At 31.9% G+C, this 18,376-nt stretch overlaps 1 protein-coding gene across 1 annotated transcript in view; it reads right to left on the minus strand.

The window, feature by feature from the left end:
- The window catches only part of LOC127723856 (cysteinyl leukotriene receptor 2-like), a 56,074-nt gene extending 39,765 nt beyond the window's left edge, over nt 1-16,309 (minus strand). The window contains exon 1 of the mRNA XM_052230575.1: nt 16,259-16,309. Coding sequence (XP_052086535.1) covers nt 16,259-16,309 — 51 coding nt within the window. The remainder of the gene's footprint in view (nt 1-16,258) is intronic.
- Nucleotides 16,310-18,376: the final 2,067 nt, after the last annotated feature.

Here is an 18,376-nt window from a genome sequence, read left to right on the forward strand (position 1 = left end):
CACTCTCCAAATCTTACGACTGTACAACAACACATTGCATTTCATTTTAACAAAATTGACCACTAAAGTCAAACGGTGTCGTTTGTTCTTTTTGTTTATTGGTGTAGGCCTTACTTTTACAAAAAAAAAATAACATACTATCCTCAAATGTTTCCATAAAACTATCTGATATGCTGTTTTTGCTGATAACTAATTATAACATATCGTATTGTGTTGCTTAACTGCGCTGGTACCTTAAATGTATACAACATGTACAACGATGGATTGTGGGCAATGACATCTTATAAATAAACCACTTGCCTGTTGAATGAACTTATTGTCATTATGAAGAAAGAAAAGAAGCTACCAGTATCCTTTAACTTTACTTTCCGCTATATAGTTGATGTTCTCTCACTAAATAATTCAAAATTTCGTGACTATGTTGAACTCATCTACTCCATCGAACTTGAGATGAAGAATACAACAGATACAATAAAGTCTGCCTCATATTTTGATTTAAATCTAGAAATTTACAATGAGGGCCGAAAACAAAATATTATGAAGATGACTCCACTAATTTCATTTGACCAAGCAACGTGTGCCATCAGTCTGTTTTAAAACTAATTTTTGAAATTTTTGCGATGTTTTTATTATTCCGAAAACTGAAAAACTGCGATGAACTAGATGGAACTTTCTTTTTTTGTTGTTGTAAAATACCATATCAGATGACGTTTAAATAGCTGAATGAAGAAAACACTTGAGTCATTTGGACTTTATCTTTATTCCTGTCTTAACTTATTCCCGTGATAATTAGTTTTTAAACGATGAAAATAACCAGGGCCTGTTTACAGGGCAGAATGTACTTTTGGTGATAAGACACGTGTTTATGCAACACATCTTAATAGGTATAGTCAAGAGAAATAAAAATAAAATTTTATATTCCAAACTTCAAAATAATTGTTTATTTAAATGACCTGCAAACGTACACAATTCATAAAGTGTTATTTCCATATATGTTGTATTACTGCATCTCGAAGACGAATAATTCGGTATCAGATAATCGAACTAGGAACCTAACATGTTGAAAATATCTCTCAAGATTGTTTTGTTTTTTTTTTAAGAAAAAAATGTTATAAACAGTGAGTGACACATTTTATAATACCCAGACATAACTTCATGCATCTTATCACGAGTAAATAAAATTCATATAATGTGTTCCTGTTTCAGTAAATGTGTCAGATAATACACGATAATTGTTATATATCCCAAGGAATACAGTATAATTATAATTCAATGTTCCTGTTACTTAAACCCATTCAATAAAGTTTATCAATATATTCCATCAATCTAATATTTAAAATTAGCTAATGGCATACACTTCAAATCCCTTGATATTATGATATGTCAAAGATAAAGGTGACAAAATATTAACTTCTATGAATATTACATACGTTTTTTGTTTTGTTTTCATGGATACTATATGCATAAAGAAATAATTACAATATTAAGAAAATCAGAAAAAAAACTCATTTCGATTAGAAAGTTGTATTAAGCTCAAAGGAAAATACAATTCTTCGTTTGATGTGCTTGACCTTTTGATTGTGTCATTTGATAAGGGACTTTCCGTTTTTACTATAATTTTTGTTATTTGACTTTTTCACAAAAAGACATTTAATGTTCGTATTGGAATCTTTATTATCCAACTCAAATTGAATTGGAAAACCCATCATCTTATCAGCTAAAAAAGATGTACAGTTTCTATTAAGTTCATGAATTCTTTATAGCTGCTCATTTTTTGTCGAATTCTAATTACTGCATTTACATTGAGACTTTTGCATATACTTTAATCGAAGGAAAACATAAACCAACAACATTAGACTAGCTTTGAAGTCAGTATAAGTGGAAGATATTCCTATTGATTAGAATACATTATGTAGTAAATAAGGTTTTTTGTTTTGTAAGGTTTAAAGAGTATAACACATAGATATGTATTGAACATGACACCGTGCAGAATCAATTCTAGCCAACAAAAAATATAAAATCAAACATCGTTAATATTGACCTCCTTATTTATTACTCAAAACGCAATTTAAATGGGATTTGAAGTATTATAGACGAATATATGTTAATTTGTTCAAAGCCGTTTAGTGACTGTGTATTTCCTTTTGGTAAAACAGAAATCATACAAAACCTTCTCAGAGACAAAAACAAAAGACATCTTGGACAGTTTTTCAATTTGATTTTCAGATATATGGATAATGTCACAAAAAATCCAGTGTTTAGTGATTCGTTTCTACTAATATATCAATGTAAACGTAAGCTAAAGGATGCTTTCGACACTTGAAGGTCTAACTCATATTTTCACCTTTTCCTCGATATTGACAGTGATGAAGGACTTCAAACTGTATTAACTTTCCAATTGTCAACGTCCCAATATCAGCAGCAAAACAACATCTGCCCTATTGTATGGAGTTTATATATTTCAATTGATACCTAATATTCATACATTAACACACTCTACGGACTTCACTAACAGGGGTATGCTCCTTACACAAAATTTATTGTATAAAGTTCGAAATTGCATGTTTGTTACGTAAGGGTGTCACTGTTTATGATTTCCTGTGGTGTCTCTCGTTGATGGAAGATGTTCGTTGTTGTTCTGCAGTTTGTAGGTTGTGTCGACTACTTTATTATTTGTTTGTGCGTTTCTCTGTTATAGTGTGCTTGCGTGTGTTTGTGCTGTAATTCTGTCACGTAGTTGTCATTTTATCGATATCTTTTAACATTGTCATATAAACGGGAGGTTTGGCTAGTCATAAAACCAGGTTTAACCCGCCATTTTTTCTTAAAATGTCCTGTACCAAGTCAGGAATACAGAAGTTGTTATCAAATAGTTCGTATCTATGTATGTTGGCATTTGTTTTTGTTGCACTTTAATTTTCCTGTTGTTCCTTTGTTTTCCTCATGTAGTTGGTGTTTTTTCCTCGGTTTTGAGTTGGACCCGGATTTGTTTTCTCTCAATCGATTTATGACTTTTAAACACTGGTATACTACTGTTGCCTTTTTTTATATATGATGAGTTTATCATTCATAATTTTTATCATCATCAATTGGTTTACCTATACGATATGTGTGTGTCTTATTATTCATTATTCACAAGTTTCTGGAGACTTTGGTGTTTAAAAACCAGAATAGTCATCACATACACAATATTACCAATTATGTTCTAATAAAAAAGAGGGTAAAGATACCAAAGAAATATTCAAACTCATAAGTCAAAATAAACTGACAATTCCATGATATAAAAACGAAAAACGACGAAAAGATCAACAACAGACTGAGCAACACGAACCCCAACAAAAACAAGGAGGGATATCAGGTGCTCCGGAAGGTTTAGCAGACTAAGCTCCACATGTGACATCCGTCGTGCTACTCATGTTAGTACAAACCCGGTGACCGATCTAATTTGGGAGGTCATATTCGGGGAAAAGGGGGGAGGATTATGGTTAAGACAATTGTCATTTTGTTTTGTTCACACATTGTTGTCAATATAATGGAATTCCTTATGACTATCATACGTGAAAAGTTACGTTAGCTAAAAAACAGGTTTAATACACAATTTTCAACATAATGAAATGACTGTACCAAGTCAGGAATATGACAGTTGTTTTCAATTCGTTTTATGTGTTTGAGCTTTTGATTTTGCAATTTGATAAGGGAACATTCCGTTTTGAATTTTCCTTGGAGTTCGGTATTTTTGTTATTTTATTGTTTGTGACATCTAAGTCCATCAGTGAAACAGATATTCCAGAATGGTCAACCAACTCGTGATAGCGTCCGTAAAATTTTCGAAGAGATGATTTTTCTCTTCACCATTTATCAAGGAAACAATGATTGGAAATGCAAGCTCGGGAATATCGTACTAACTGGGAGCTACATATTCCATATGCAGGCACTGCTGGAATGATGATACATAGAAATGGAAAATTCACAATTGAGAAGCTGAAATCATGTCTTTTGTCGTAAAGTTTTATCATCAACCGGTCTTCACTGTCAATTTCGAGATGCATGTTAATTATGAGGTAGACTTGACGGTTTCTGTTGTATCCTGTATTTCAAGTTTGATGGGATTGACGCGATCAATATAATCCCGATATTTTTGATTTATTTAGTGTTGATAAGGAAACAAGGATTGTATTTAACTCAGTGTGGATTTGCATGGCGGTTGGTACATGCATAGCAGAAGACACTACCCTGTCAACGCACCGGGATCGTTCCTTCTGGAGTTCTTGTGAGTCTCTCATGGTTTTGTTACTACTCTGACTTATACTTCTTAGTTAACTAATGATATTCATTGGAAAACAACTGATGATTTGATCTGTTCACTGTACATAGTTTTAAGACTTGTTCTTATTGTTTCTGGTCGTTTGATAAAAAATTCAATTTGATTTATTTTCAGAACATCTCTGCTTTGTGAAATTAACGGGCTAAAGTTTTAGAAACATATATAGTTTTGTTTTTACTGAAATATCACTAGTATTATAAGGTCATACTTTTGGTTAAGTGATATAACCAGCCACATCCGGACAAACATTGTCATCGATTCAGTGGTTGTTTGAAAAAAAGTGCATACTAATGAAAAACTACCTCAAAACATAAAATAAACAAGGTTCAAAAACGTGTCTAATACTTGGGTGTGTTGAGCTTGTCTATAGAATTTCGAGAAAGGTAAATATAAGAAGTTATGTATTTAGCAAAGGACGAAAAACGACAAAAAGACATACAAGCTTATACAAAGCGCTATGCAGAAAATAGAGAAAGTGCAAAACAAACCCTACGAAAGTCGGTTAGCTGTTCTCACTTAAAATCAACCGGTGGTAAGTCAACAAAATCTTCGGACCTACATTCTTTAAATACGTCATATACAAGATAAAAAGAATCAAAGACTCAATGTCCAAAACAAGGCTTGATACGATGCATGATTGTATAGAGCCAATATCTACAAGGGCAATGCACAGTTGATGTTTATATCTAGAAAAACGCCCGGCCGCACGAAAGTAATAAGATATTATTAATTTATTCTTGCACTGTTTTGATACCACTGCACGTGAACAGGTAGTCCCTCAAGGTATTAACAACTAAAATGTCTTACATTTTCCCTCACCCTGCTTGTCAGAATTAAAAGTATTTCTACTCAAATTTCAATTGGTTATAAACAAGACAAACACAGAAATAAGATTAGTTGCTCGCAGTTACATATTATTTCTCTTATGATACAGGCGAAGTTCGTTTGATCATTTAGCTCTTTATGTGTAAGCGTTCATGATGACAATGTACATCTATTAAAGCGCTTGGGTCACACGAAAATGACAATGTTTGTTTGTTTGTTTGTTTGTTTTTGTTTTTTTTTCATTTACTGATTTTAATTCATTATACTTCACTTTAAAATGCCAGTTTTTGATTGGTTAATACGGGGGAGATAATTTACTTAATCCCATGGCTCAGTGGGATACACTTTTTTGAATGTCACCTTCTCGTGCAGACCAATCAAAATTCGATTTCATAAAGAGCAATCAATTGAATCTCCATCAATAATTCTAAAAACAGTGCTCAAGTTCTACGTTTTGGCCTCAGAACTTTTCCATGAACTGTCAAAATAACAAATACTCTTGTTTTACTTTTGTTGTTTTTTCTAATACTTTGACGTTGTTATGTACATGACGTCATAGTTAATTAATTCATATTTGAAATTTAAAAGACAATAATGACACAGCATTCAGTTTGATAAATTAATAACACATATCTGAGAGGGTGACAGAGGATATAAAAAAGAAGATGTGGTATGATTGCTAATAAGACAACTCTCAACAAGAGATCATATGACACAGAAATTAAAAACTATTGGTCACCGTACGGCCGTCAACAATGAGCAAATCCCATACCGCAGATTCAGCTATAAAAGGCGATTGTTTCCCCTCGAAAAACATTGTCAACCCTAGCTTCGCCTCGGTTGTCAATGTTTCCTCGGGGTAACAATCTGCTTCATCCCCTTCTGAGCTATGTGTTAATTAAGATATTGATTTACCGTACGCCTTGTTTTTTTTTCTAATTTGATTTACCATACGTGTGTTTAAAAAATATCAAATGAGCGGTACTCTAACCAAATATCGGGAACGAGTGAAAACAAGGATGATGGGTCTTGAAGTTGGTCCTTTATAGTTTGTATTCATAAAATCGTAGGCTATTTGTTCTGTTTTTCCTATATTGATTGTCGATTATCTTTGATTATTTATATTTGAGCACTCCATTTTCTTGTTTTGGTCTTTTTTTCTGCATATCTGTTTAAGCCCATTTTTTTTTTAATCTGAGCCCAGTAATATCTATTATGTTAACCCTATCCACACCGTTCATTATAATATAAGCAGTATTTTTCATAAAATAACAAAGATTTATTGGTTATGTATAAATATCATCTTGCCAATAAAACATGAGGGTCTCTTCCGATTAAAATTATCATTGTAGTTCGGTATTTTTGTTATTTTACTTTTTCAATTTTAATCATCCTTTGTATTTTCTTTTAATTATTCAATTTTGGAATTCGTATTGATTTTAAATAGTAAAAGAGAGGCGAAAGACACCACATTCAACCTCGTAATTCAAAATAAACTGACAACGCTATGACAAAAAAGAAAAAGACCAAGCGACAAACATCTGTACACAAAACACAACATAGAAATCCTAAAACTGACCAACACGAATCCCCCCACAAAAACGGCGGTCGGAAATTTATCTTTTTGCTTTAAACTGATCTGTTTCGGAATACCGGAATATCATAATAACAGGTCACGAATAAAATATTGTCTAGTTATATCGGGTTACTAGTTCTTATATAGTCTGGAAAGTCATATCAATGTTAACTCTACTTTTGATCTAACAAATCTAATGAGTATGGAATAAAACAAATCACCAAATAATTTGTCATCAATGTGTCGTGTTTCTCGGTATATTCTAAAACACGCATCTAAGATTGTGTGTGTCGTTTGGCTGCTCACTCATAAACATATACATTACATTGTCAGTTTTAAATATATCACATACATAGAACAGTCATATTTTTTCACGAACGTACTCGGTCAAGCTACTTTCATGCAATCATGTGATTCCTTCAGTTGTGTTTGTTACTTTTATTTTTATCTTCTTACTCGGTTTATTAGATTTGAACATTGGTAAACTACTCCTTGTTTGATGTTAGAATATTTTGAAACGTTTGGCCTTTCACATCAGTGAAATGACACTAATTGACGAAATAGGCATCAGGTGCTTTCAGATTCGTACCAGAGGCGGGTTGGGGGGGATTTATTATTTAGGGAATCATTGAAGCATGACTGGAGCGGGCCCCCTCTTATGGCAGTCAGTGCCCCTCCTCCCCCCTTGAATATGTCTAGATCCGCCACTGGGTACCGTTACATTTGTAAATAATATTCCTCACTATTCCTTTCAATCAATTCAAAAAGATACACTTGATTTTGTGTCAGTAACACATATTTTTACAGTACTATGAGTAACGATAATGTAATCAGTGTGCCATCTTTAATCGTAGGACGCAGTTTCTTATCACATCATATTAATAATGGATATTATTAGTACATTGTAATTACCAAGGGACATATATTTTAAAACTAATTTGTCGGTGTGCACTTTATCGTTGTAATTTTGTTTCAGTAATTGTGTGTCTGGACTCTTGAAGACAGGAGATATACAAAGGGGGATTCACAAATTCAAAAACCAAATAATGACATTTTCCAAAAATAAAAGAGGCGAAAAGACAAAATACAGTGGATATTTTTATGTAAAGTATGCAAGCATATACAAGAATAATTATATCGTTTTGTATAAACATAGACATTTTCTTTTTATATAACCTTTTCACAGATGAGCGGCGCAGGGGACTTTTATGCAGTATCTTAAAATAAGCTGATACAAATAAACTCATCATAGATACCAGGAGTGACATTGTGTACACGTTTCGCGTTTCGTCTACAAAAGACTTATCAGTGACGCGTAAATAAAAAAGAAACGAATAACAGGCCAAATGAAAAACAAAATTGAAAAGCCTTGTGGATCAAAAACTTCGAAAAGCTTTACCAAAATTAGATTATGCGTACATTAGTTGTGACATGAAACAAAAATAGTCGAAAAAATCTATGATGACAAGACCGCAGCAAATAGAGAGAAAGTAAAAGGATTCTTTTGTTTATATTTAGTAATATAATAAATTTAGTAATATAATAAATGCAGAATAGAGTACAGATAATTGGCCATTTTGTAATAACACAACTGTTTCCAAAAAATATAAATCAAGTTTCTTAAGGGAAAAACGTAAATAACAAAAATACCTAACTCCAAAGAAAATTCAAAACGGAAAGTCGTTTATCAAATTGCAAAAATCACATTACACAAATGGAAAACAACAGTCATATTCCTGACTTGCTACAGACATTTTTTTATGTAGAACATGGTGTATTAAACCTGGTTTACAGCTAACTAAACCTTTGACTTGTATGACAGTCGCATATACACACCTAAGAAGGTAGAATAGTTCCTTTGCCTATAAAACTTGATGCAAAGAGACTACTATGATGTACGTACTATGTACTGGTTGATATTTTATTCTAGGAAAAACAAATATGTATTTATTAGTTGTAAATCGCTTTTAACAAGCTTTTAATAACTGTGAGTTCTCTAATATCCTGATTTGTGTCTATTTTTTTATGCTAATTGTGTGTTTCTGCTTCGTATCGAGTAATTGAGTTAAAACATTTGCAACTTTTTGTACGGTTCCTCTTTTATTAGTTGCTGTTGCACCACTGCCCTAAACTAGATGGATGGTTGAGCGCTCATGATATAAAAATTAAAAAAAATGTTGTATAATTTCCAATGAGACAACTCTCTACCAAAGACCAAATGACAAAGAAGTTAACCACTATAGGTCTCATTAGGCCTACAACAATCAGGAAAACCCATATCGTATAGTAAGTTATAAAGGTATAATGTAGCTAGAGTTTAACATGCCTCTATACCATCTTTGACATTGGTGATAGACGTAAGAACAAACAATAAAAATATAGTTGAAAAGGGCTTTACTCATCCAATTGATACAAAGAAAATAAAAAAGAACTACCACAAACACAGAAACACAAAGTACAGATCTAAGTGTACTCACAGTTAATCGAAAGCCAGTTCGAAGCCAAAAAAAAACTAATAAAAAATCTTGTGTCAAAAACTAATAATAAACATGTTTAACGCGCCGTATTCTTTGCGTGTCTGTCCCAAGTCAGGAGCCTGTAATTCAGTGGTTGTTGTAAGTTCGTGTCTGTCATTTCACATTTTTAATTCCGGGCCCTTTTTCTGGGGTATGTGTTTTTATTGTTGAAGTCCTAATGGTTACGAATAACATAATATATATATATATATTTATATATATATATATGATACCTATATGCACTTACGAAGTTATCATTATTGTCAGACCCTGTACAATGACCCATGCTGATTCCACTTGTTGGTAAAATTTAAGAGGATAGTCTTTGTTCTAGCGCCTAAAGGCTTTAAAGTAACGGCGAAGTAGGATATATCTAGGTTCATTGGTCTGACCTGAATCGGCAATCGATCCTCGGGGCGAACACGATACCATGAAACACATTAATTGATCAATTTGTGTCAGGCATATTGACCTTTCACTGTACGATTCATTTTAGTAATATTGTTTTCATTGGTGTTACCTCTTTCATGGAATTAAGCCACACAGGAATTGATTATTTCTAAATAGTCTTCAACACTCCTCTTTGTCATTTATGGTGTGAAGGTTTTGTTCTATGATCTTTTTTTATATCGTCGTCCAGACTATCAAATACTACTTCTATTGTACATGATGGCATAGACTTGAATTTGAGACTTGTCAACATGGTCAAAGTAAATGCGTTTGTTTATTCCCAAATGATTGATTTGTAGACACGTGAAATAAAGACTTTTAAGTATATACATGATCTTTAAAAGTGCATTGTTCTACATAACCGTATTTTCACCGTCTTGTTAGTTCAAACACATTAATGTCTGATCTATTCAACAGAACAAATATGCCCATTTACTTAAAGTATTATTCAACAGACACCTTAATGGGTACTATAAAGGTATCCCAAGGCCTTAAGCTGTCATTTGACATAAAAAAAAAAATACCCAAATATGTTACTTATTGACAAAGTGTCAGCTAAGCATGTGAATTGTTGTGTTTAAAATGTGTACTAATTTCTTCATTTTCTGTGCACTCTTATTTGTCTTCTTATCGCTTTTCTTTTCATCTTATTGCATTGTCAGTTTGATATCGACCTAAGAATTGCCAAATCCCTTTTTATTGTGTTTTCAAAAAGCCTACCACCTAACATATAAATGGCTTGTTTAACGCATAAGGGACACGTCATGGTAGTAATGCCAGCCAGGGGATAAACCTAATATAAGGATTGATATTATAGTATTGTTGTACACAGTATTTCTGTCTCTCTGTAATTTATTGTTACGTTAATTTGTACCTATGAGGATGGGTTCAGAAATCTCCTATGCGATAGGCACATGTATTATTTTGTGTATTTGCGTATTTTTAAACTGAGGCCAAAAGACTATGTAGTAAAAGAAAAATAAAAGATTTAGTTAACTTTATGATATATTTGACGTTTTAATTCCTTAGTCGTACTTTAAAACGTATACCAATAGGTTGTGTATCTGAGTAAAAGTACGATCGTAATGCATACTTTTTTTGTGTGATATCAATTAAAATAATACTGCAGTTGACTAAAATGTGAAGGCTGTACATCTGCCAATAATTGCTTACATCCTCTACATTTGAACTTTGGTTGAGGGTTGCAACATTTGCAATCATACCACATCTTTTTTTTTTTTATTTAACGACAGACTGATAGATAACAAATAACTAATTAAGTTTCACAGTAGATACAGTTATTACGATCTAATTACACATGGGAAGTTTTGTTGGCCTTTTACAGTTTTAACGCGAGATAGAACTACTGAGCAAAGGAAACAACCTTATTGATATAGAATTACATCATGTATTAAAACCACGATTTCCTCTTTCATCAAGAAGACTATTAAAGCAGCACTGACGAAATAAGTTTTTGAATTCTATGAAATCTGTTACAAAACATAAAGATTTCTTAAGATACATTTTCTCGGACATGTTAAATAAGAACTGCTGTTTTTCCAAAAACTTGATGTGAACAGGTCGACCATAATTAAAACGGGGAAATCAAAATACGGAATATTTATAACCGCCTAAAAACCGTACAGGAAAAATAAAGATTAAACAGTATGGACCCTTCGAACGATTTCGGTCAACTCTGATGTACCAAAGGAACAAATAGTATCAAATGCAGACAATCTTACACCTAAATAGAATCCACTGCAAACAAGCAAACAACTACATAAAAACAAGACAATTAAGCCTGAACTTAAACAGGACAACAACTTCTTACAAAAGTTAATATCGCTAAATTAAAAAATAAACACTTTCAGTAACATTCATAAGATATTTTCAAGTATTCAACAGATTCAGCCTGTTAATGAATTGATTTGCATTGCACAGTGTTTGAAGAAGGCGTTATTTGTAAAAAAGTAAAAATTTTCAAGTTACTTTTTAATTAGATAAAAGCATTTCAAAAATATCCTTAGAAATGCAGCTAGGGACACTAACACATTAAGTGGTAAAAGCCCTTAATTGATATAGTACGCCAGTTCGTACTTTCAATAATATTTCCGGAATGTTGTTTGAAACTTACAAAAACCGATGCACTTTACATTATTTTCATACTGAGATATTTTAAGAGGTGAACAAAGATTCAGACATCCAATGGAAAATAAAGTTTCTATCGCATAACAAATTGTTTACATATACAGTTTCAGATATTGGCTGCTGTGTAATTTTATATTATTTTAGGTCCTTCTTTGGTCATATATCTCTTAAACTGTATCGGTTCTTTTGCATCCCTGGCTGAAAAATATACGGATTTAAGCGTTACTAATGACGATAAATCTAGAAAAGCGCCTCAGACACATTATTTTTTGACATGTTGTTTTCATTTTCTGATATATACAAATTTAATTGTGTCAAAGAGGATAACAGCTTATGACCTAGACAAACGAGCACTAACTTAATAGTTTAAAGGCAATAAATCCAACTAACAAACGTATCGAATTATCAAAACATAAATCAAAAGTTTTCTCAATATTTGAAACAGGATCTGAGAACCCTTCTGGAGCACCTGAGAACATTCAGGTTTTTGGTGAGGCTCGTGTTGTTCGGTATCTAGTTTGTCTATGTTGTGTTTTTTTAGGCGATTGCTTGTCTTCTCGTCGTTATACTGTTTTTTGTTTTGCCACTGTGTTCTCAGTTTGTCTTCGAATTATGAGTGTTGTTATCCCTTTGGAATCTTCGCCTCTCTTTTTATTGAAATTGTAACCGCGGCTTTGGTGTTTCAAGAAGACATGAATGTAAACAATTTTCATTATCTCTAGTCAATACAATGCAAATAATGGTTAGACAATACCAAGCAGAACCCATCAAATTATGCAATCTAACACTTAGGAGAATGAAATCTCCAGATTCAAAGTACATTTGTGAATGGAAACAAAATAAATGCAACGCCATATATCACCAGACAAACCATCAATTAAATCAAAAAATCATAAAATCGAAATTCATAAAATCAAAAATATACATCGATACATACTCTGCACACTTTTTTTCAATTCGAATTAATTGTGTTAAGTAAAAATATAAAGAAAGAAAGTTTAAATGATTTATAAAAAACATTTACGTGTTCAGTGTTATTTTACGGTTATCACAAGCGAAAAAAATTTTGATATCCTTCAAGAGCATCGGGATTTTTCACATTGTGTTTAGGGCTCTCGGTGGCCAAGTCTTCTAAGTAGTCGAAATACTGTATAACTACCCAGTCAACACTGAGGTTGTGAATTCGAGTCCAGCACGGGGGAGGTGCACTTGACTCCAATCTTACTAGGATTGTTAGTTTTCCTACCAAAGGTCAGTGGATCTCTCCGGGCACTCCGACTTCCTCCGCCAATAAAAACTAACCGCCACGAAATACCAAAATAGTGTTGAAAGTGGCGTTAAACACCAATCAATCAATCAATCAATCACATTGTGTTTATCACTTCAATTAAGTAATTTTTTTTAAAAGTACGTTTTGCAGTAATATGTTAATATGTTCTACATTTTTGCCGTAAGTTTTCGTATTGGGTATGCTTGTCAAGTGTCAACTTATGATTGTTATCCAAATTGTTAATTTGTATTGCTTTTTATTTTTATCGATAAATATGATTTAGACTCGATCACAGAATATGATGAGTGACACATTATGTACTCCGTAACATTAAGAATTTCATATTTACTGTTTATATATATTTTTGTACACCTATTAAAATGACTGTTGATATGTACGTATCATTAATAGAAAACGAAATTTCCCAAGCGTTCAATTTTAATTATACAACAATTATTGGCATAATTACTATTTACCCATATTTATTTTTTTTTCTAATATAAGTAAGACTATATTTTTACAATTGACGAAAAATCTAAATGTAAGGAGACATAGTGTGATTTCCAAAGAGAAAAGTATACGTCAAAGTATAATTGACGAGGATGTAAGCGTTTATCTGTCACCATGCAGCAATATACGAAACCCATACCTCGCAGTCAGCAATCTTACCATCTATTTCAGAAAGAACCATTTGCTGTTAAGGTATGCACAAGCCCATGATTGAAGACGTGTTTCTAGAAGTACGAGTATGCCTCTCTTTTATACGCATAAATATAATTTAATAAGTAAAACTAATTATACAGTTCAAATCATTTCAGAATTAACACAAAATCATAAGGTATCATATAAGTTAAAAAAAGCGTATTCCGAATTCGACTTTAAAAGCAATGTATTAACTCATCAGAAATGCAAATGTTAAAAGAACGACAAACGAGTTTTTTTGTCTTCGAAAGTGTTGTCAGCGGCGCTCTAATCAATCATGATTGGAAACGAAATCGGTTAATAATTATAAGAACACGGGAAAGCAAAACATTCCATTGGTACTATATATACCATAAGATAGGACATACAATCTATATGAGCTTAATTAAAAAAAATATTATGTTTTTTATCCCTCCTCTTTTCGCCATTAATTCCGTTTAAATCTGATTACTTTTCAAACTATCAATATGTTCTGATGGTGTTTGTTAAATATATAGCATGTAAGTTGCCTGTTTACCATAGCGTCTATAGACGTTTATATGTATTTTAATTTAAGAATGTCCCTACTTTGTGATACAGCCTTCGTATCGTGCATTGTATAATACAAAATAGACACGCATGAACTCTACAAACGAAATTTTAAAGTAAATAAATCTTGCGACATTGATATGCCTTCGATAACATTTCATAGAAATATGTATAATTTCAATCAAGTCCTCCTGACAATAATTGGTGTAAGGAATAGAATGATGACATGAATTGTGCAATTTGGTTTTTAATTTTGTAAACGGAATAATCTGCTTTTGATTGAGTGTTTTTCTTTACCTGTTTGATTAAAAAGTCAACGCCTATCAAATTAAAACTATATTGTCATTAATTTCTAACATTGTATGTTATTCTTTTGTATATATTCTATATGCATACTGCTCTTTATACCAATTCATAGCCATTGTTTAATAATTGATATAAACGTAGTGTTGTTTAAATATTATTGCCTATGCGTGTCTTCATATTTTATCCTTCTTCACTTTTTTTTGCCTCTTTAAGACTTTAATTCTTTTTAGTGAAACTAGATGAAACGTCCTGTGTAATTAGACCTTTAGTTTCGTGTACTATTGCCGAGCAAATTACAACATTATTCTATATATAACCAACAAAATGAAAGCAACATGTTATCAATTTCATGCGCCCAAAGTGCTTTTCCGGATTAACATTCATCAGAAACGCTCAAAGTCAAATATTTTAAAGCCACGGATGTATAATAACCGAAACAGTTAAAGAGTTATATAACCAACACAGTACCTAAAAATCGCCAAATCCATCTAAGGTCAACTTTGCCTGAGGGAACTGAAACCTTAGTTTTTTAATAATTTCAAAATTTATAAATAGACAACATTCTAGATTAAACATTTTAATTTTGTTTCATTAACGGCTTCCTGTATATGCAATTGCTGCATAGAAAGCAACATTTCCTCTTTTTGTGTTTTTTTTTATTTATTTATGTAAAACAGAAGCGAAAAATACCAAATAAAATATTCAAACTGATAAATTGAAAACTAACTGACATGGCTATAGCAAAAAATGAAAAACAACTTAAAACAAACAACAGCATACAAAAAACAACATGGAAAACTACGGACTGCGAAACACCATTCTTTAAAAAAAAAGGAGTGACCTCGGGTGCTTAAAGGGTTAGCATATCCTTGTAAGCTATCTCTAAGAGAAAAAAAAAGATACTGACTAAGTACATGTCAACTTTATCTGTGTTTCAACAAGAAGCTGTAGCTAAAGTAAATTGAGGATTGAGTATATTTAACAGTAAATTCTTCATCAGAAATGATAACATATCAATTGTAGCTATCAAATTAATAAAACGAAAATGTTTTAAGCAATAATATTTTTGTTAAAATCCAAAAAGATCTGATGAATTGTCAATTACTCCGAAGTAAATTGATGACTACATTTATTAAAAAGACTAGCTTTATGGACATATGCATACTGAAGACAAAACATTAACGACCAACATAGTTATATCTCAAAAACAAGGACACGGATCTTTCATTTGTTTCGTCCCTTTAGTTATATACCATCATTTTATTACACTCTTTTAAAAAGCTTTTAATTTTGAAACAGAGGAGCAAGCAACCTTAAAACAGTAAACATTGGACCGGTACCACTTTTATAGATAAAAATTAACCACCATCTAAGTCGTAGGATATACATAGATAAACTGATTGTATTGCATTCATAACAACCAGTGTTCGGATTCTTGCAAGTGAAATGTAAATTTACACTATATTAAAAAGAAACATGAATTTGCCCTCATTTTTAAAGTTTCAAAGCAAAGTCATAAAGGTGAATTATTGAGCCGATTTCTCAGACTGAAATAATTTTTTACCGTTAAATGACACGGCACATTGTCAGGTTATAACAATAAACAAACTTACCCTTGGATTACTAATCCTAATAAATAGTTCCTTCAAAAAGTCTGCATCCATCTTAAATATGCTAAGCTGTAAAGTTTCAGTGTGTATATTTTACAATCCAATTTCTCTTATCTTTATATAGGAACGTCGTCGTCACGTTTGTACTTTTCAAACCATTGTTTCAACCTTTTAATCTGATTAACCATTAAAAATAACCCTTCTTTCAGTATTGAACGATGTTGTTTCCAACCTGAAGAAAATCACTGACGTACATAATATCATAGGCCGCAATTTATACATAAAACTTTTTTTTTCATTTGATCAATAACATAACTTCTGCTTACAGCGATATTATCTCATATATATTAGCAATTATAAATCAATAGTAAACACATTAAATGTTTTTTTTCTGCACCAAATCTGCATTTCGACAATAAATGTCTCCTCATTGGTACTCGAGACAAATAGCTGCGGTAGGACTTTGATGAAAAACAAAACCGTTTAAATTTGTTAGTATCAAACACTTATGTTAAAAAGAAATCTTTAAGATTCTGATTGATATTACAAATGCAAAATATTTAAACATAAATTATCTCTGACAGGTGTTGTGAAACACTGACGTTGTTAACAGATTTTGATGTTAAACGAAGTTGATAGTTTATTAAAAAGTTAACAGAAGCACTATATAAAACAATGAATAACACTTTCCTGTAAAAAGATATAAGAAGATGTGGTATGAGTGCCAATGAGACAACTCTCCATCCAAGTCAAAATTTATAAAAGTAAACCATTATAGGTCACAGTACAGTCTTAAACACGGAGCCTTGGCTAACACCGAACAGTAAGCTATAAAGGGCCCCAAAAAATTACTAGTGTAAAACCATTCAAACGGAAAAAAACCAACGGTCTAATCTATATAAAAAACGAGAAACGAGAAACACTTATGAACCACATCCACAAACGACAACTACTGAACATCAGATTCCTGACTTAGGACAGGTGCAAACAAATGCAGCGGGTTTAAACGTTTTAATGGTACCAAACCTTCACCTTTTTTCTGAAACAATAGTGTAACATCACAACATAGAAAGACACACTATAAAATATCAACTGAAATAGCTTAACTCAATCAAAGGACACATTAACACCATTGAACATACACTGAACAAATAAATTTGACCTATGACACAATGTAAATGTTTCTTCTTCTATAGAAATAAAATGGATTTCTTGTACACTTTCTTTTTCTTTTTTCTTTTAAAACTGCACTTTCTGTTAAGGATTGAATACGCTGACGATATTAAAGGCATGGTATCGTGTAGCGTAATTTACCTAACTCAACTAAAACATTTTTACAAAATTGTCCTTCATTTTTATAAATAGACTGCTTTATTTAAATATTTATAAGTGTACCACTTAACCGCTACATTTAAAATATGTAGTATTTAAGCTTACCGGTGTCCCATATTTTTATAAGTATACTGCTTTATTTATATATTTATACGTGTACAATATAACCGAACACTGCTTAATTTTTATATTTATGTGTGTACGACATAACCGCTACATGTATATAGTTATATGTGTACGAAATAATCGCCACATTTAAAATATGTAGTATTTAAGCTTACCGTTGTCCTATATTTTTATTAGTATACTACTTTATTTATATCGCAGGTAGGTTAAGGAACTTTGAAACGAAAATAGTGGCAAAAATATGATATATCAAGAATAAAATTGTTTAAACCGAAATTCAGGAATATAAGTTGTTGAATTTATATATTCGTATAGTAAGGATTCAGTAAACCGAAATTTTGGTCATGATCGCCTAGGTCACTAGACACAGGGGTAAAATGCCTCAACCAAATTGGCAAATAACGGGTTACTACACTGAAGAAAAATCAACAACCTTTTTTTAACGAATCCTTGTGCTCTACCGCTTATCAAAAGTGCTGCTCGATTTTCCAGAAGTGAACATATTAAATAAAAATAATATTTTAAGTTTACTCGGCAGCATATAACGTTAAATTTGTACATAGTTTCGTTCCTATTTTGATTACAGTTTCATATTCAATAAGCGCGCAACACTTTTCTATTAGGTTATATCTATATCTTTCTATTTCAGTTGATTTTTTTGAG

Source organism: Mytilus californianus, unplaced genomic scaffold (assembly GCF_021869535.1).
Source record: "Mytilus californianus isolate M0D057914Y unplaced genomic scaffold, xbMytCali1.0.p SCAF_13, whole genome shotgun sequence".
In the NCBI taxonomy this organism is placed as follows: domain Eukaryota; kingdom Metazoa; phylum Mollusca; class Bivalvia; order Mytilida; family Mytilidae; genus Mytilus; species Mytilus californianus.